This window comes from Equus asinus, chromosome 22, assembly GCF_041296235.1.
Source record: "Equus asinus isolate D_3611 breed Donkey chromosome 22, EquAss-T2T_v2, whole genome shotgun sequence".
Classification (NCBI taxonomy): Eukaryota; Metazoa; Chordata; class Mammalia; order Perissodactyla; family Equidae; genus Equus; species Equus asinus.
Window position 1 is genome coordinate 66,051,343 of NC_091811.1, and position 21,128 is coordinate 66,072,470.

Sequence of the window (21,128 nt, forward strand, 5' to 3'; positions counted from 1 at the left end):
CAGAGTTACAAAGCGACCTCACACCCGAACACATGCTCCCCAAACTGTTCACTTACGTATTTTATTCTCTGACTGACTGAAATCCAGAGCAGAAAAGGGATTCAGAGTGTGGAATTTATACAAGGCATTACAGAGAAAGTCAGGCTCAGATACGGAGAAATACAAAGAACTTTTGACGCTATGTATCATTGGGAAGGAAACATTTTTAAGAGAAGCTTTTAGTTGATACTCTTGATTCAGTCTAACAGATTTTGTGGTTCCTGTTCTGTTTGTGAGATTTAAGTTTTAACGTAGCTTATGCTTCTTCACATGAAGCAGATCTGTATGAAGAACAATCTACTACATATACATAGTGATCACAACTCTCTAATAGTGAGTTTTTCGGAAACCTGTACAAGTCTCTATTAAAGGTCAGGAGGAGGAAGGAATAAATTGGATCACAAATCATGGGCTAATCTCTTACGCGCACCCCAGCACCCCCCACTCCATCCTTGTGGAAAGCTTGCTAACAAAGTAAGACAGTGGGGGCGGTCTTCAGTGAAGCATTATATTGCACGGTTTGCCTCAGATTAATCTATGACGGACAAGCTCTTGGACATGAGCAGAGGTAATGGGGGCCCGCTACTGTTTGATAAATGTTCATGACTGATCAGCATGAAGGCCACCATATTCAATGTGGTTGCATGGATGCAGACACAAGTAAAATAAAGACACTCTCTTCACAGAGCAGAGGGTGGATCTTTGAGAAACACAGGCTTCAACATGGACAAATCCTCTGTTCCCCAAGGCTAGGACATACCTTGATTCCCATAGCTGGCATCAATTCCAGAGCCATCCCATGAGTCCACAGCACTGTCCACACTGGGCACAGTGGAGGAGTACATGTCGGCGAGCTTGCCTGGCTTCTGTGCTGGAGAGGGGTCCTCCTCCACATCTCCCAGGTCACTCAAGTGGCTGGGAATGGGGAATTTCTTGGGACTTGATGCTGACTGAGCTTTAAAGACAGGAAAGGAGTTTAAGTATGAGAGTAAATTTAAATAAAAAGATATTCAAACATTTGCTGGCTGGAGAGCCATTTCCCTAGAAATATACACATAGGAAAAGAAATGCACTGGAAATCCTTAATCGTGGCTCTTGACCCACTTACCATCTGTCTGTTTCTTAATTTTCAAGGTGACAGTCTCTCCCGCCATCTGTAACAAATGGATGGCTTCACTCAGAGGCTTCCCCTTCAAGCTGCTGCTGTTGATGGCTAGGATTCGGTCTCCTATGTGGATTGCGCCAGTTCTGAAACACCAAACGGTAATAAGAAAGGTAGAAATAATCCCTGCACGCTACTGAATATAAAGTCCCTGACATCCTTTATATATTCATAATAATAAAGACTTGGTGAAGGTGTCTAGAAGCCACTTCTAGCTTTCTCCTGGGCAATGTTACCAGATAATTGCATCTGTTGTGACTTACTTTTTAGTTCCAAATAAAATTAGAAAAATTGTTTTAATTAGTATTTAAAATGGACTTGTGTGTTTTTCCAATTCCACGAAAGCTGAGTCATTTGGTAACTCTCTTAAAAATCCTGAGGACCAAATTATAATGTTGTATACCTGAAACTTATACAATGTTATATACCAATTTTACCTCAATTAAAAAGAATCCCAAGGAAATAAATGATGTTGAACAATAAATGTAGCAATGTTTAGCATGGAGCGTTCCTTCTTTCTACAGATTGAAAATGTTGAACATAATCATTACCGTGGCTCACGGAAGGTGAGGCTCAGAGAGACGGGGACAGACACCAGACCCTGGTATGGCAGGGCCCCCCGTTGGTGATTCCAAGGATTGAAAAGTCTGAATTCAGGAATCAATTAGTGCTACAGGTGAATCCAGCTCTGCCACCTACCCGCTGTGTGACCTGGGCACCTTATTTATTATTATTTTTTTTTATTAATGTTATGATAGATTACAACCTTGTGAGATTTCAGTTGTACATTTTTGTTAGTCATGTTGTGGGTACACCACTTCCCCCTCTGCTGGGCACCTTATTTTAAACCTCTCTGGGTGTCGGTTTCCTCATCACTACAATGACATACTCATCTCACAGGGAAGCCCTGAGGACTAAAAAGGAAAACATATTTGAGTGAGGGGTCTAGCACGCTGCTTGAAATGTGGAAGAAGAAAATTAATTTAGTGATCAATAACCTAAAAAATCTTTGGCCTTTCCCCTTCTCTTCCCATCCTCACCCAATTGTGAACTAGCAGATTGCAATTTCTAATTCTAATGTTCGCCATTATCTATCTTTTCTGGAAGCTCTGGGTGGGAAGGAGTAGACTCCTAGTAGTCAAGCTCAGGGATGGTATAAAAACTCAGATCTCTCCCCCTGACTGAAGGCTGTGGAGTGCAAATTGCAGGTGCCAGCTTCCTGTTGTCCTGGCTCACTTGAAATACAAAGAGTGAAGGAGTTAGCCCAACGCACAGGGCTGCTGTGACGGAGGGCTCTGACCACAGCCTGCTTCCGGGGTGCTGGGCAGCAGCCACCAGGGCAACAGAAGTGACACTGGGTCATACAGGTTATGAGGGCTGCTTCACAAGGCCACCAGTGCATCTACTCTTGAGGAACTCTTTTCCCTGAAAAAAAAAATCACTTTATTCTTTAATACAGAATCTCTAGTTTAGGAAAGATCTATGTTGTAAGCCAGAGAACACTAGACCAGTAGGTTGCTGAAGCAGATCAATATGAGTCTTTTCTTGTTGTCTCCCTAACAGAGAAACCCAGGACAGGAGGACAGCTGAAGGATGCTGTATCATAGGGGTCTCTGTTAATAGCAGGATGTGAAATTCCAACAGCGTGGCCCTGTGTGAGCTGCCTCAGGGCCCTCATCTGACAGATGAAGATGCTGGATGAGCGGATTGCTAAGGTACCTTGCAGCTCCAAAATCTTGCAATGCTACATCTCTATGTTGCAAAGCACTGTCTCCAAGTGTCAGCAGCAACGATGGGTGTGCATCTTGAGCTGGGTTACCAGAGGAAAGACCTGGTTATAGGGCTTGGAATATGCCCTACAACATGTCTAAAAAGAAATGCAGTATAATGTGGGGAGGAGGGGTGTGTGTGCATCACTGCCAGAGGAACAAACGGGCATTCCAAGTTACAAGGTATTATTAAGATGGATCACTACACTCTGTTTCCTGACATCTTTGAGGACAAAGCCTGTGTCATCCTCTCCTGAAAACACGACTGCTAAGGCCAGTCCCTGTCAGGCAATAGGGGCTCAGTAAATATTTGCTGAATTGAATCGGACAAGCCTTTTAACCTCCCTGAACTTTAGTCTCCTCTTCTCAAAATGGACACAATATAAATCTACTTCCAGTCGACTGCGGTCAGTTTATACATTTCTGGAGACTAACATCAATGCTAAACGTGTGACACCTTTTACCGCCTGTAAGATGCCCCTCACAGTCAAGTGGGAGCTCTGCCTGAGAGTCCTCAAGCTGTACAATCAATCCTTTGTGCAGATTTGAAAAACAACAGATAACCAAGCAGCAGAAGGGAGAGTGTTTCTACGTGGCTGAGAGGAAGGAAACCCATCTCAGACACACATAATTGTACCAGTTCCTTCAAATTTTACCTTTCAGCTAATCCCCCTTTAGTGAGGCTGGAAATGATTATAGGATCAAACGGCTCTTCAGTTCCTGAAATTGTGATGCCAAGCGGTCCCCCGTAGCGCTTAAGCTCCACGGTGTAAATAATTGCTCCAGAACTTTCTTGCTCATCTGCAATAAATGCCACGGAGTCATAATTGATTTCTTCAGAAAAAGCAAAGTAATAAGACACATATATTCATACATAAAATAAGAATTTCAAAACATCATCATCAAAGCATTATGTATCAGAAAATAATTATTTTGGGAAGTAGCATTTCCTTAGTGGGATATTAAAATCTAATACAGGGAGGTAGTTGTCATCAGTGTTGGTTCACCGGCTAATGACTTACGTTTTGACCCTGTAAGTGACCCACCCAGTTGGCCCTGTAGCCCCTCCACTGCGTCCATGCCTAGCACAAGCTCGCTCAGCATTTGGTAAGCATGCCATAAATACCTGTGGAATGAACACGGCTGAGCAGGCAATATGGGAGGAGAGAGTCATGCAGGGACAAAGAGGTCGAGCCATGTAACTCTTACTTTCAGGCTTTACAAGCAAACTAACTTTCAACATAGAAAAGCTGATCTTACTCAGGGTTGGAGCAAACCAACATACACATGGTTAAATGGGGCTTAGAGAGATTGGCTGGGAAATCTAGAATCCCCTACATATCATTCCACTGATTGTGTCTTACAACGTGAATCCTATTGACGAACTCACGGATATGAAAGCAGAAGTTTGAGTGACAATCTCTTCTCTGCCCTGGAGATCAAAAGCCATATCATGTTTCAGAAAGTAGCATGTACCAGGCTGCCACACTGTCATGAACTAGTTTTCACTATTTAACATCAGTATGAAGGAAAACATTGTTACTGTGGTCTGCCTAGAGCATTGGCCTGACAGATGTCATGGGACACGTTCAACATGGCTGCGTTTCATGGCTGTCAAGGTTGCAAATATGAAGTCGTTTATTTCCTTATGACATGCTTAAAGCCTTTGAGCATTTCTTGTTTTATTCCTAGGGCCTGGGAGCTGGGAATGGTTAAGGAGCTGTTTCATTTCTCTACCTAAGGATACAATGAAATGGCCCAGTAGCTACTTTAACAAAACAGTCAGCTTTACAGTCAGACTGTGTCATAGCAAGGCATTCATACAGTCACATTTCTGCAATGAGCAGCTGTTCATTTATGATATGAAACCCTAAAATAAGGAGGGAAAGAAAAGCTTGAATTAACAATTCAATTATGTGTGTGCAGTGAAGAGTTACAATGAATATAAAATAAAGGTATATAGAGTAACGTAGGAAGCGACATCTCCTCTCACCAGCACTTACTTCACCTCCGGCCATAGATTGGGAGTTCTGGAATGTACCCATCACCTCCACTTCCTCAATGCTCTACTCTTTTTTAAAGATTGGCACCTGAGCTAACAGCTGCTGCCAATCTTCTTTTTTCCTTCTTCTTTTTCTCCCCCAAGCCCCCAGTACATAGTTGTATATTCTAGTTGTGAGTGCCTCTGGTTGTGTTATCTGGGACACCACCTCAGCATGGTCTGATGAGTGGTGCCATGTCCGCGCTCAGGATCAGAATGGAAACCCTGGGCTGCCAAAGTAGAGCATGTGAACTTAACTACTTAACCTTGGGGCTGGCCCTTCCTCAATGCTATGCGCTTTTTTTTTTTTTTGGAAGATTAGCCCTGAGCTAACATCTGTCACCAATCCTCCTCTTTTTTGCTGAGGAAGACTGGCCCTGAACTAAAATCCATGCCCATCTTCCTCTGCTTTCTATGTGGGATGTGTACCACAGCATGGCTTGCCAAGCGGTAAATAGGTCTGCACCTGGGATCTGAACCGGCGCACCCAAGGCTGCCAAAGCGGAACGTGCAAACTTAACTGCTGCGCCACCAGGCTGGCCCCTCGATGCTCTACTCTTAATATGCTCCAAACATAGAGAACTAAAGACCATCTACCACATGCTGCCATGTTTAGATCAACATCTTAGGGTATACATACCTAATCTAAAATCTAATATCAAAATCTAAAATCAAATTTATAAGGGCAGCTCCATGTGAAGCCTTCAATAGCTCTATTTGATGGTTCACAAACTTCTTCCAGGTTTCGACTCAAATTGTGGTGAACAGGCTGTTGATAGTCTGCTAAGAGGCCTCTGAGAGAAGCACCACGAAACACAGGGAAATCAAAAAATGGAGGCAGAGGTCAAAAGTCTAAGTTTTCCTACACCATGATATATCATCACCCTTCAGAAGTGGCTTGACATAAATGAAGAGGGTATTTTTGGGTATCTTATATGTGCTTTGCAGCCTGCGCCACCAACTATATTCTGGATGAAAGTAGAGGAGAGTCATTTGGTTAGCAAACCCTGGCATAGTTCAATATTGTTACCACTGGGCACTCTGCTGGCCATTCAGTGTGGGTGTGTATGCAACCTTGTCAATGGGCACCAAGCTTTCTGGATTTGCCATCAGCTCTTTATGGGAGTTGTAGGAAATGACAGCGCCCAGCACTGGAACCCGGGAACCTGTGGAAAATTACAGTTGGGACTTTAAGCCGGATGAAAACCACCACTGGTCCATGGGAAGCCGCGCGGGCGTGCAGTCCTGCTCCCTGGGAGACGGGCAGAACCCGGTTCTGGTTAGCTCAGTCTTCAGGCAACCAGAGGGAGCGCCCTGTGTTACTTCTGGACAGTTCTGCACCTTGTATCACAAAGATGACAAACTAACACCAGAGATGGAGTAAATAGGTTCAGGACAGTCAGTTAAAGGTCATCTTATGTGGGGACAAATAGTGATGGAGATGCAAATCGAGAAGATGGTGGCGTCTTAACGAAGAAGGACATGTTCCTGAGACCACATTGGGATGGAAGCAGGAAGAGGGATGCTGTATTTAGATTGTGACAGAAATGGAAGATGATTTCTGATTTCTTCAACAAGTAAACTGTCAGAAATAAAAGCCAGAAAGGGGAGATTTAAGAGACATTACAACCAAAAGTGATGAGTAGATTTTTTTGGGTCCTAATTCAAACCAACTGTTTTAAAATTATCTATCTGTCACCTATCTATCTACCTACCTATCCATTTATTTTTACGTGTATATGAAATCAGGGAAATGGGAACATTGAGTGAATATTTGATGATATTAAGAATTATTGCTCATATTTTAAATGTGATGATATTTAGTTACGTAGTTTAGAGGTCTTTTAAAAGAGTATTGTTTAGGGATATGCTAATAATATTTACAAGATGGGATGATATGATGTCTGGAATTTCTTCAAAAGAATTCAGTGTGTGGGTGAGGTGGGGAAATTGGGGGGAATATAGATGAAGCAAGATCAATCATAAGTTAATAATCATTGATGCTAGGTGATGTATGATAGTTCATCACACCATTTTTCTCTATTTTTTAAAAGACATTTGAAATTTTCATCCTAAAATTTTTTAAAAGAAAAAGATATTAATTCCCTTAGAAAACCCCACGTGGATGCCTCGAATAAATAGATATTTAATTAGTCTGGTTTCCTTACTTTCATAGATGATGGTGGTGGTGGCTGCCCGTGCACTGTCTCATCCAGACCCGATGGCCCATCTGCCCACCGGGCAAGGTTCCCAGAGCATGCACTGCCCGTTGCTCTAGAGGAGGCCCCACCTCAGCTCTGCCCAGTTTTTCACAGCAACGGTTTCTTCCTAAATTGTTGTCCTGCCTGCGATCCAATCTTTGCCTCTTTCCCTCACATCTGTTTTCACCAGTGCTGCCAACATATAATTCCTTCTCTTCCTGTTTAAAGCATCAATCTGAATACTTTACTTTCCTCCTTGAAGCTTCTCATTGATTGCCCCATTCAAGAAGGAAATCAACCCCTTTGCAAGAGCTGAGCTGCAGCCTCCATGTCGGCAGAGGCTCACACTGCCCTTTCCCATTGCAATCGCTAACTTCTCTCCTCAATGAACCACCTGCAGTTTCTTAAAAAGCACTTTTCTAACATCTTTAACGGGGCACATGTTACTCCCTGTGCACACATCTTTCCTCCTGTGGAGAATTTCTACTCTTACTTTGAAACTTGGCTCAGGTGCCTTGTGTTTCAGGAAGGCTTCCTGGCTCCTCAGTTGGGACTAGAGGCCTTTCTCAGAGACCCCACAGCTGCAGTGTATTCTTTTAATGTTTCTCAACTGCTTATTTTAATTCTTGTCCCCCTCCCCCTGCCGAGGAGAAAAATTAAATTAAATTTAAATTCTCCCTTACAAAATAAATTAAATACAAAGGAAGAAGACTCAGTTGGGGAGGGTAATGTCATATCTAAGATTCTTTGCTGCCCGAGAAGCAATTTTTGCCCCCACCGAGAATGCATGTTCTAGTGTAGACTTTTCACTCTATGTTTTGTCTCTCTACTTGTCTCCTCTATTAGAGAGGAACACCTTGAAAACAAAGACTTTTATCTTCTTATCCCCAGGGTCTAGAACTGTCTGGCCCCAAGGAAAAGTCAGTAAATGCCTGAACAAATGAGCCAAAGGATGAATGGATGTCAGCTTGCAGCCGCTGGTTCCCAGGGGAGAGATCTCTAGGAGCGCTCGTGAGTCACGCTCCCTGCTGCTCCGAGGTCTACCTTCCTTCTCCTAGGTGATGCAGACCCAACCTGGCTCATTCAAAGTGTGAGAAGAAGACCTGGGCTGCCGTTGTGGGGACCAGCGGACCCGGAGTGCCCTCCTTCCACAGTTCCCAGAGCGTTGGCGTGGCTTCAGGCTGCACTTCCAACTCCATCTGCCTTCTCGGGCTCTTGCCCAACTGGCAGCTGTAAGGCCTGCAGCTTTGGAGGGGGTGATAACTGCCATTTAGGCTCAGACCGTTTTGGAGGTGGAAGCATTCCAAGACACTCTCTCCTTGGGGCTGCTCCAGCATAGAAAGGAGCAACTGGAGTATTTAACCAGAACAGAAACTTTCTGAGAAGGAAAAATGTAGGCTCACCAGCAAGTTTCAAAGTGAGCCTACACAGATGTTAATGATATTATAAGCAGCTTTTATATCACAACAGAAGGTTTACAACTATTAGTGAAAGACATGAAAGGGGGCCAGCCTACTTGTTTGTTCTGCTTGCTCTAGTTAAGAAAATTAATGGGACCATGCAACAGATGCAAAATTGCAGCATTACTTATCTGCAATGTTATTTTCGGGCTTCTTGAGTGCCGCCTGTTTAACAAAATGAACACTATCTGGCTTGAATCCATAAAGGCAGCTGCTTCTACGACCAAACAGGGGGCTGGGACCAGGGAGAGAGCCTTTGGAGTGCATAAATGTAGAGGTCAATCAAAGTTCACTCCAACTAAAAGTAATGGAATTTATTTCAGAGTGTGGCTACAGTCCTCGGAGTTGAACAGGCCTGAGAAAATAAACCATTTAGAACAACACCCCCTATGGCTTCCTTACTGTTGTGTGGTCATCTTACTTGGCCATATCAAAACCATGTAGCAACAGAGTTCCAGGGAGTTGTTGAGTCTTTAAGAGCAGAATTTAAATTTCTTTATGTAAGCGATCATTTATAAGTCTCCAAGCCAGGTTGCTTCTCAAAGTGTGGTCCTGGGGCCAGTAACTTCATCATCTGAGAACATGCTAGACGTACAAATTCTCAGCTCCAGCCCAGACCTGCAGGAGTCAGAAACTCTGGGCAGGGGCCGACCTCATCATCTGTGTTTAACAAGCACTCTGGGCGATTGTGATGCCCACTCGAGTTCGAGAACCATTACTTTGAGAGATCAAGCATGAAAATAGAGAAGAGTACTTTTTAAAAAAATCTCTCATAGGTTCTTCTTGGAGCCAGCCTCTTGCCAAAACAACCCTGCCACTGCTCCAGCACAGCCAGGATCACGGCTGCCGGTGACGGAGCGTCTCTGCTGCTTCCATCTAGTTTCAGGGGAAAAAAGCAGCTGCAGATTACTTAGCTGGCTTAACAGCGATGGACTGAAAAAAATACGAAAGCCCAAATCTTTGAAGGGCAGATTTAACTGGTACTAAGGCTATATTTGCATAAGACTTTATTTGGAAACGAGTAAAGGCAATTTGCTTCAGATGGAATAAGTTGCAGCCTGGAGATGTTTCTCTATGCAGATCAGAGCCCATGAAGGTAAAATACTCAATTTATGGTCTCTAAAAACACCCCATGTATTAGAAGTGAGGTGCTCTTAATCGAGAGAGCAATCATTAGCAGCTGCGTATCTGATTGGTGCAAAGGCAGTAATACCAAGCAGGCTCTTGGAAATCATTTGGGACAGATTTGGAAGCCTCCACCTCTTTCTTCCCACAGCTCCCCCCAAATTCTCTACTGTTTCACATCTGGGCTCCTTCTCAGACCTCCAACTCTCGCCTCTTCATTTACATTGGATCTAGATGCAATAGAGGCGAAACAACAGATTTTATTTCAACTGGGTCATCCGCATCTTTGGGGCCTGGGGATTGGGTAGCAGCCTTGTCCTGGAGCCTTGGACCCAGGCGAGAACCATTCGGCTCCTGTAGATTTATGTTCTGTGGTTATGAGGGATGACAAAGGCAAAAGCTCCTGCAGGCAGAGTGTTCTCTGAATATAGAGGAGGGGATCCTGACAGTCCCAGGGTTCCAAAGATTGGGCTGTCACAAAATAAAGCTAAAATTGATTTAAAAAAACATCCTAATAACGGCTGTTGATTGTTAGCATTCATTGGGCTTTACTAGGTGCCAAACATTATGGCTGAGTGCTGAAATACATTACCTCCTTTGTCCCTAAAACAGCCACGCAGAGTAGGCATTAAGTGGACATTTATAGATGAGGAAACCGATGCTCAGAGCAGTTAATTTTCCAAGTTTGCCAGCTGGTCAGCTGTGAGGCCAGTCTAGTGTTCTTGGTCGTTTCATTCGACTGCCTCCCCCAGCCTGGGCTAGAAAGGGCGTAGATTCAGACTCTCTGGAACGCCTCGCTCAATACTTCAGTAAACGACTGCAGCCAGTGGTCACTGACCAAATACTGTGGCCTCACTCCCTGCTCTAAGTCTTTTAATGGCTCCCCATTAGTTTCTGGCATAAAGTTCAAATTTCTTAACATGGTAGAAGGACCATAACGATCTGGCTCCAGGAAGCTTTGGCGGCTCACCTCCTACTGAGTCCTACACATACTTTATGCTTCAGCTCCGTCTGCGCCGGGGACTGCCATGCTCTCTGATCCCCTGCATTGGCTCATCCTCTTCCTCTGGTTAATTCTCACACCACCACCCAGACTCCTTCAAGATCAAGGTTGTTAGAAGCATCTCCTGAGCTCCCCAGGCTCCAAGGGATGCCTCACATGATCTTAACCCTTTGCGTGTACACCTAGAACATTAATCATATTGTGAATTATTGATTTTCTTTTGTTCTCCCATAAGGTGGTGACTAATTTAAGGGGAGGGATTGTGTCTTTTTTAATCTAAGAACTGGCAGTCGTTTGCACAGTACCTGGCACCTTGTAGACACTTAATGAATGCTGATGGCCTGTCTGAATGAACAAGACTTCAACATCGTTTGAGAGCAGTCCTACCATCTCCTTGGGTAAGGAACAAGGCAGAGCGTGAAATCAATGCAGCCAGTGCATTAACATGCTTACATTTTGAAGCAACATCTGATAAATCCGATTGCAGTACCACTAGCTTAGGCAACCAAGTTATGTCAAGTATGGTAATAAACTTTCTGTAACTGATGAGAGAACCAAGGACGGAGAGGAGCAGACAGTTAAGGAAAGAACTGGAAGACTCCTGGAGTACAGGAAGTCCAATATTAGTATGAGCAATATTTCAGGGAGTAGAGAATATACACTGAATATTACCATTCTAAAATATTGAGACAAATAATGGCAACAATTCAAAGCATCAGCTTAATTTCAGATTAAGCACAGTATCGAACTTCCAGAATCACTGACTGTTGTAATGATTAATGCTTATTTTCCACTCATTTATATCTTGATGAAGAAGCAGAACAAATGTGGGGAAAGGCATCTCAGGATGTAATAATAAAAGGAGTCCCCATCTATTTAATGCTGACTGTGCTGGTAAATCAATCTCTCATTTTACAACAGCTCCCAGAGGTGGGTATTAATGCGTGCACGTTACTGAAAATGGAGCTGGACCTCAGACAGGTTAAATAACTTGCCTGAACTCGTGCAGCCCAAATGTGGTAGAGCTGGACTTCAAACTCAGGCCTGATTTTAAAGTGCCTACTCTTTATGGCCACATAGTCTGCCTTGGACTAATCTGTAACCAGGTTTTACACTGCAAAGAATTATTCCCCCTTGCTTTGCTCTGAAGAAAAAAGAATTCAGTTATTTAAATTATATATATATTCTCATGAGGGAAGAGGATACTGGAATCACTCAAATTCTTCCAAATCAATGATCCAATGATAATTCTCATATAGTGGTCTGTTATAAAAACATGTCTGACTGAGTATGTATTTTACCACACCAATTTGAGAAAATCTGCTTCGGGTAAATATGTCTCTCACACGTATATTTACGGTCTTAGTTTGGGTAGGTGCGTGGTTTTCAATGGAAGGATTTTGGATTGTAAAAATAAGACCTCTTAAAAATTAAAAAAATACTTACTAAGCATGATAATTGCCATAATACTAGGCATAGGGATTGTAGGGGAAAGGTATAAAGGGACAAAATTGAGCCGAAGGAAAGAAGCATCTGAAAGAGAGCTCTGGCTCTTCAAGAGCTCAGCTGTTGTTTCTGAAACTCCTCCTAACGTGTCTGCACAGCTGGCTTCCGAACTGGGGGCATCGCCAACCGTGAGCACCATACATATTCATCTCTGGCTTGGCTTTTTCACTCTGCAAGGAAGGTAGCTGAGATCTGCTTAGCTTGGCAAATCATGCAAAATGGGTTTCTCCACAGGGCTTTGCCTTCTCACTAGGACAGATCCCAGACTGATGCTGAAGGCTTTATCCTTCTTTTGAAATAAATTCCCAAAAGAAAGTGCAATTGTAGCATGCTTGTAAGGAGACAAATGCAAATGTTGGTAAAGAAAATCAGTTGCGTGGGAAACAATGAGTAGAAACATATGCATATTTTCCAACACTGGTTATAAAATATATTTGGATATGATCATCCTTACCAGATGTACTGATGGATGCAGCTACCAACTTGTTTTGACTTTGAGTAGGAATCATAGACACACGGCCGGACACGACCATGAACTCCAGATCTAGACAGTTTGGTTACAGGAGATCCCAGAGCACTGGCAAGAACTCATTATTGGTTGGGATGAAATTATATACAGTAGATGCTCTCTTAACCAACCTCCCTTTAACCAATTTACTGAATTAATTGTGGCTCTTCATCTTCTTTGTAAAATGGAATGTTCCAGAGTAACAGGTTTCTCTCTCTAGTACCTCTGTGCACCTGTTTCTGCTACCGATTGAGTTGTAACCTTAAAAACTTAGAGTCAATGATGTTTATTTCCAAGCCTGTTTATGCCTGTTTTACTTGTTATTGTGACTATGTAATTTAATGAATCTTACATAACCTATGAAGTATGAGTATAGTGGTTCTATGAAAACAAAACTAAATGCTTTGGAGAAATTTAATAAGGGAGGTCATTAGGCAAATCTACTGTTATGTAGAGGAAAAACTTGAAAACATTGGGGAAATAAGCTAGATGGAGTAAGCATTCAAACTGCTTTAAATTCCATTATTCTAACTGTATCACAATAAAACAAAAGCAAAACTAGAAATCATAAACTGTCTATTTGGGTCTGGTTTAGGCAAACAAACAAGTACAAGGACTTGTAACTATAATCAGCAGGATGATCTTCATAGGAAAGATGTTGGCTTCACCCATAAGATTGGCAAAATTTTAAATTAAATGTTTATGTTATGGATAGATATCACTTTCTATAATTCCCCCCACTGGCTGACTCTCTTTCAACCAATGGACTTTTTCCCATTAGCTCTAGGTTCTTATCATAATCAGATAACAGGGCTTCTACTGCAAGGCTACTCCAGTTGTGGTCCTCAGACCACAGCAGCATCACAGGAAGTTTGTTAGAAATGCAGAATCTCAGGCCCGTGGGCGACGGTGCCTAGGAGCTGTTTTGACCAGCTCTTCAGGAGATTGTGCGGTGCACTGCTCCACTGTATTCACAAATTCCTGGAAGCACTAAAACTGCATGCAGCCCTTTCAGAAAGCACGTGGGTACAGACTCATCAGGAATCATCAAAGTTTCCTTTTATTCTGACTCAGCAATCCTACTTCTAGGAATATTTCCTAAGGAAATAATTCAAAAGAAGAAGAAAAGTTGAATAAAGATATCCACACATGAAAATATCCATGATTGTACCACCTGCAATAATGAAACCATGGGTAGATATCTGAGTAAGAAGGGAAGAATGGTAAATAAATTACAGGCAGTAAATCAAAGTGACAGATATTAAAGGTTTGTGAAATGGTAGTATGTTTCTAAAGTTAAGTAAAACTGTAACATGCACTATGGTTATGTGATATAAATATCCATTAGCAAATGACTAGTTCCATTGTATTAGAGTGGTATTCGGTGATGATTTAGTTTTCATCTCTAAAAATTATTTTAATACGGTTGTAATAATGTTTATATAATAAAAACATCTTAATTATATAATTTAAAAGCACCATTATTTAATATTGATACTACACTCTCAGCGTACAATTTAAAGACCCTTTTAACTATGTAAAACACTGCTGCAATGTCATCGCCAGCTGCTGTATGTAAAACATCAAGATGCAATATCTTTTGTGACAGATGGGCAGGTAGAGAAGTCAGTCTTAGCCCCGGAGACTGTCAGTACCTGAATTATCTTCATCTTTGCGGATCTTGAGCTTCACCAGGTCCTCGCACTGCTGGAGGATCTGAACCGCATCTTCCATGGAACAGTTGTCCAGCCGGATGTTGTCTATTGCAAGTAACTTATCCCCCAGTTCCAGGGTTCCAGTTCTGTTCATGAAAGCATAGCAACGCATAATGAGCAATGAGCACGTCACCAGGCCATTTAAGAGGCATTAAGCATAATGTAGCCTTATGGTAGTCCTTAGAGGAAATGAGGTTCTTCGACTGTTTTTAAATGGCATTTTATTGACAAACCCTCTTTTTTTTTCCAGTCTTATTTTGGATGGCTGCCATGACATTAAATTTCAGAGTATTAAAAAACATTTTTTCTTATGCTTTTTTCCATCAGACCAGGACAACATTTAAGCTTCACTCAGGAATTCTAAGGTTCCTAGGAAGGCGGGTCACAGGCCGCATTTACAGAGCCCGGTGTCCTCATGCTTCTCCACATTGTTGCACCACTTTTGATCCTTGGCAGTCCAGGTACAAGGAGAGGGTTGAGGGAGTGAGGGAAGTGCAGGTGGGATGGACTTAGTGGAGGTCTGAGTCTTGGCATCTGTGCCATCTCCACAGGGGGAAATCACTGGGGCTGCATGAGGGAGAAAAGGTGGATCGACGCTACCTGTCTGGAAGGTGCCATGGAGAGCCTAATATTGCCTGTGGACCACACGGTCTGTTGAAAGCTTTTCAGGTCCATCATGAAGTGAGAAAATTAATGAGAATGTATACTTGTTTGTATGTGCATGTATGTACGCACACACATATTTGTAAGGAAGGTTATGTTTTGGTAACAACTATCCTTTATGTGTTATGTCTGTGACAGAGATTGCTAACTGCTTCCCAGCATCCATTCTCCCCTTTCTTCTTCTGGGTCAACCCCTAAAGATGCATGCTCCAGGCTCTCTGGGCACCACCCCCAGCTCCCCTCTATGGCTAGACTGGAGCAATGACTGGAGCAAGCTGGTGAGACTGGCTTCTTTGATCCAGTCTGTTTGTGAGTCTTCTTGTCACAGCATCTCAGCCCATACATATACACCTAAACTCATACAATGAGTTAAAGATTTTTCTTTAATAAAATGACCGTGATAATAGATGTTTTTTTGTCTTTAACTGAAAAATAAAAAGAAATTTAGTCTTATATCAGTATTCCCGATCACTTAAAAATATTTTTGATTTGTGAAATCAAAAGTGTGATACTCCCTGATTTTGATGGCATATGGACCAAATAGGAGACATGAACATTGCTTTAGCCTCCAGGATCTGGCTTGCCCGGGAGGCACACTCCGGCACCTAGCAAAGCTTTCCCACAAACTATTATCTTGGGTGGGGTGTCTCTCATAATCGGGGCCACTTTCCATTTTTTAGCTGGAAAATGAAGGATGGAAGATGATCAGTGAAGGAGAGCCCATGCTGGACTCATGAAAGACCCTAAAAACATTTTCAGGTAATTATTTTCTGTACTGGGTACAGAAATAAATTGATATGAGGGGAGAGATCCATATAGCTATTGACATTAGGGATGTCAAATATGATTGATCAATAGTGGCTGACTGGGAAATACTGAGAATGCCATGATCCATTAGCAAGGTCTGCCTAGGGTGTGGAAGCAGTCATTTCTGCTTTAAGAAATTCCTTGGAATGAATCAGAAAATCCATTTTCCTTACCTGTGCGCCACACTGCCTTTCTTGATATCTGATATGACGAGGGGGTCTCCTGGTTTTCTACTGGATGGTGCTGCAATAAGGAAGATAGAGCAGTCAGAGTTTGACATCCACGGTTCACCCACTACTGCACATTTCCTCTGTTTTTAACAACTGCTAATGCAAGAACATTTTGTATGTAAACCAAAGATGATCGACAAATTCATTAGAAACTGTGCCATTACATCTTCTTGAGATAAAAATGTTTGCGTTAAAGTCTTTATAAACTTAAAGACTAAAGCCAAGTCATTTTGAATTTGCAGTTGGAGAAAGCAGTTGGAGAGCTGCCGATCAGGTTTAAATCTATTTCAATCTGTGATTCTCAAGAGAAGGGAGTGAAGGGTGGACAAGCCAATGGGAAAGTGTTAAAAGCAACTGGGAGCTCCCCTTATTGGGCCTCATACGTGATCCCTTCTCCCACCCCTTCCTTCACTCCTTCCCGGTGAGGAGACACCACTCTCTATGGGACCGTGCCATATTACTCAAGTGTACTGGGTGGGAAACTGGATGAGTACCACTGATTTACAGTTCTTTTCTAGAAGGAAATCTTTTACTGGACTATAAATCTTAAAATTTTGCTCATGAATTCATACCTCCAGTGCTCCAAAATGTGACCATCCTATCTTATTGACAGTAGTAAATATTTAGTGCTACTTATATTTTATACGTATTCTTATTCTAAACGTACAAGTAACTTTTATTGAGTTTACAGATAAAACTATTGTCCTGCACAGTGGTCAGTTTTGAGCTTTATAACTTTTTGATGAGAAAGAAAAGCAATTAGTAATGAGTCTACTTAGAATTAATCCTGAAAACAAACTATGGTCTGTATAAGCACGAAAATACCATCTTGACCTAGAAAGCGTGCATTTAATTTAATAGTTTGGTAGTCAACATTAACCAAACCAACATGTGTAAAACACAATTTGCCTCTGAAAGATGTTTTGCCAACCTAAAGCCTGGAGTGATCACCTTTTAAGGATCATTAAAAGGCCCCTAAAGTAAGATTTTATTATAAACAGTCCGATCACCCCATAACAATCATAGAACCATATCATATCCCATAATCCCATATGAATCCCAGGAAAATGTTTATGCACAAGAACAGATGGTTTAATATCTCAACATAACATTGAAAGAAAAAGGAAACACACATACTGATACCTTACCCACTGTCTAAATTAGTCCATAGTAAATGTTAATGGGACTTCATTCAATCATTATCCTTGGCTTCTAGCAAAGAATGCAAAACATTCCATTCACCACAATTAATTCATAATTCAAACTTCCACTCAATGATTTGATATAATTCCTCTAGAGAAAGATAGACATCTAGCATTTTTACTCATGTCATGTTTCAGAACTGCAAATTGTTCTGGGCATAGAGCACAAAAATAAAAACTTTGTTATTACCACCAAATACGACTTTTCTAGCATCTGCCAAAGAATTTATACAATATTTTGCCAAGCTGTAGTAACCATCACAGAGCACTCAATGTTTCCCTTGGTTTTTAAAAAAATCCATGTTCCACTGAAATGGTGTGAAATAAAACAACAGTGGAGGCAAGAGAATAGATCAAACCCATCTCTGTCATCTTTGCAACAGAGGAAAATAGCCCTGTGACCTCTTGGACAAACACACACAGCTTTGCAGAGAGGTTTGAAACTGCTTATGGTCCATAGACATGTATGGTGGTCATTCACACATTTACTAGATTCTTCTCTTTCTCCTTTAACCACGTCCATATCCAAGGCTTGAAAGGTTCATCAGAGTAGATGCCCACTGGAGTGATGAAGTGAACCCAGAAGTGGGGCTAAATCTGTATGAGCTCCGATACTGTCACGACCATGCCTACCAGGCACGTTCAACGTGGTAATGCATGCTCCGGGGGCTCAGTCATGGTCTGCCCACGCTAGTGAATTCCCCACTCTCTGAGAAGTCACAAACCAAGCATACTTTGCTTGACCTGTAGTGCTTTAAATAAATTAAATCAGTTGCTAACATTTAAAAATTAGTAGATTTCATTCAGCTATACAGCTTCTTTTAAAAAATCAGAGAGGCAATATGGTATAGTGATGAAGTTGAGACTTGGCAGCCAGAATGCTTGGGTTCAAAATCCTGGTTCTACCACTAACTAGCCACGTGTGCTTGAACACACAGTCTTTAGGCACCTTAGTTTGCTTGTTTGCAAAATGGTGGTGAAGAATAATAATTGTGCTTACTTCACAGAGTTTTTGTCATAAGGATTGAGTTCTTACAGTAAAGTGATTGGACCAGAGAATACAGATGCACTGCATAAGTGTTTGTTATTACGATGGTCCAGCAACGCTGGACTCACTCTCCCACTCCCCGCTTTAGATGGAGCCTTCCGTCTCCCACTGCTGCTGTCCTCGTTGGACGGATCTCACTCCTGACTTGCCTCACCCCTAAGGGCTTCTGCCTTTGTGACTCTTTGGATGACAATATACTAGCATTCAGTGCTCTGAATGCAATTGGAGTGCCCACAGAATCGTTCTTTAACACGTATTTATTGAATACCAATTATGAGCAGACACCTCTCCTCTGGGCACTGGCCAGGAAACCCCAGCAAAGCTGGATAAAATGGAAAGGCAGCGTTGGTTAAATCTCACAAGGTCATTAGGCATGAAATAGTCTTCTCTCCTCTGCAAAGTGGTTCCAACTGGGCGGGCCATACAAATATGTCACATGGGGGGAGATGACACTAAATGGGTCAAGAGTGTGGCTAAGAAAATAAGGGCAACAAAAGGGGATTCAGTTCCAAAAAAGAAAGAAAAAAGTCATAACTGCTTGAAATCTTCGTAGAAACTGACGAAACATACAGAAGTGAAACCCTGAGAAGACATTGATACAAAAATCCCGTGTTATATGATACACATTAAATTGAAAACACTGCCTTTCCCCACTCATAGTTCCTAAAGTAACTTTAATTCAGACTCTTCACTTGTGTCTCCAGTGTTAGTTGTTTTCGTTGTTACTACAGCTGCATTTTTTGAGGCATCTACAAACTTTTTCATACTTCATCGTCACATCTTTTAAGGCTCCTTTGCAAACCAGCTAGATGATGTCACTGGAAGTTTTTCTCCAAATCACAATTACCGCTTTGTAGAACATTAGAATAGTCGATATTTTTCATGCTGCCCATAGGCAGACATTCTTGATCCTTGCAAGGAAATTACTATATTACCATACTAATTTTAAATTTTACTTTTTATATCAAAATTACACAGCATACAGTTCGAAGAGTCAAAAGTTCTACAGGAGCAGTCCTTCATTTCCTGCTTCCTCAGATGCAACTTTTGGCTGTTTCTAAATTGCTAAATAACATACAACCAATCCTACTTAATTATTTTTCAGTGTTAGTTATTTACTTTCTGTGACAAAAGAGTTAGTTCTCTTCTGCTTCTATACTACCACCCTGTTCATGCATGTTCTTGTTGTCCCCATTCTTCCAGTAGAATTTTGTCTTATTCTTTTGTAAGATCAATATTTGATGTTTCCTTTGCCTCTGTAAAGAGTGTCTGCAGACACGTCCTGTAGCATCCCGTGATGACTTGCCTTTTCTGCAGGATACGTTTTCCCTGCAGTTATCTGTTATCTTGATGTCTTGGTTGGCTTAGTTTTCTTGTGCTTATCCTGAATTCAACTCCTCAGATTTCCCAGGTTACGTCAATCTCCTCTCAATATGTCACGTGTATCAGGAATTCTATCAGAGGTTTACAGCCTGTCTGGACTGTTTGCTTTCTAGGCTTGCTACACAGATCTCAGCAACTTCCTTCCCACAGAACCTGGGAACCCAGATGTTCTCTTCATTTCTGTTAATTAATTAAACAAAGATGCCATTAGACTGAGGGGGCTCTAATGCCACAATGGCCTGAGAAGCAAACCAAGATCTCAGTCTCTAAATGCCTCAAGGTCACAAATCAAAATGCTAACAACCAATCACAAACAGCCACCTAGCCTTTCAGCTGCAGCCAATCTGATGATGCCCTTTGGGTTTTTTTTGCACTTTCTCCATATAAGTCTTTCCCAGGTTCCTCTGGGCCCCTCGCTTCTAACTACTTTCAGTTTGGCGCTGCCCAACTTGAAGCTATTTTTGCTCAAATAAACTCTTAAAAGTTTTACTCTGCTTCAGTTTATCCTTTAACACTGCGCTCTAGCATCCTTGGAGACCTTGCACCCTGAATCCAACTCTGCCTCTTTCTGGCTTGACTCTCTGTCCGTGGGACACGTTCCCCGGGAGCTTCCTGAGGAAGAGCGCCTGGGAGGAGAGCTTTTGAGACCTTGCATAGCTGGAAATGCACTTTTCTACCTTCACATTTGATTGGCAGCTTTGCTAGGTGGAGAGTTCCAGGCTGGAAATCCGTCAGAATGTTGAAGATGCTCTTCCACTGCTTTCTGACTTCCTGAGCTGCGTGGAGAAGCCTGATGCCCTTCTGCTCATGTGATTATTATTTGTATTCTGACACATTTTATGAAAGTTCTCTCCTCCCACCACTGGAAGCCTGTAGGATTGCTTTTTCGTCGCAGTGTTTTCAGATCTCATAGCAGCATGCCTTGGTGTCGGTCTGTTTTCATCCATGGCTCATGGACCCATCAATTTGGAAACTTATACCCATCAATTCCAGGAAATTTTATGATATTTATTTGAAGCTTTTCTCTCCGCTTTCTTTCTGTAATGACTATTCTTTGGATATTGTGTCATTTGGACTCATCCTGTATAATTCTATCTATTCTAGATTCTTCATTTATTTGTTGTTTTTATCTAATTTCTGGAATTGTCCCTTAACTTTGTTTTCCAATATTTTTACTTTTTTTATTTCTGCGATATGCTTATGTTTCAAGAGCTCTTTGTTTCCCTCTGTATATTTTGTAATAAATAGTATTCATTTCCTCCCACC

At 41.9% G+C, this 21,128-nt stretch overlaps 1 protein-coding gene across 17 annotated transcripts in view; it reads right to left on the reverse strand.

Annotated features, from left to right (window-relative positions):
* The window catches only part of GRIP1 (glutamate receptor interacting protein 1), a 597,356-nt gene that overhangs the window by 31,346 nt on the left and 544,882 nt on the right, over positions 1-21,128 (reverse strand). For all 17 annotated transcript variants that reach the window (XM_070493998.1, XM_070494003.1, XM_070493995.1 and 14 more), the window contains 5 exons: positions 16,173-16,242; positions 14,470-14,615; positions 3,627-3,771; positions 1,148-1,287; positions 800-994 (listed from right to left, as the gene is read on the reverse strand). In XM_070493998.1, the coding sequence (XP_070350099.1) occupies positions 800-994; positions 1,148-1,287; positions 3,627-3,771; positions 14,470-14,615; positions 16,173-16,242 (696 nt within the window). The remainder of the gene's footprint in view (positions 1-799; positions 995-1,147; positions 1,288-3,626; positions 3,772-14,469; positions 14,616-16,172; positions 16,243-21,128) is intronic.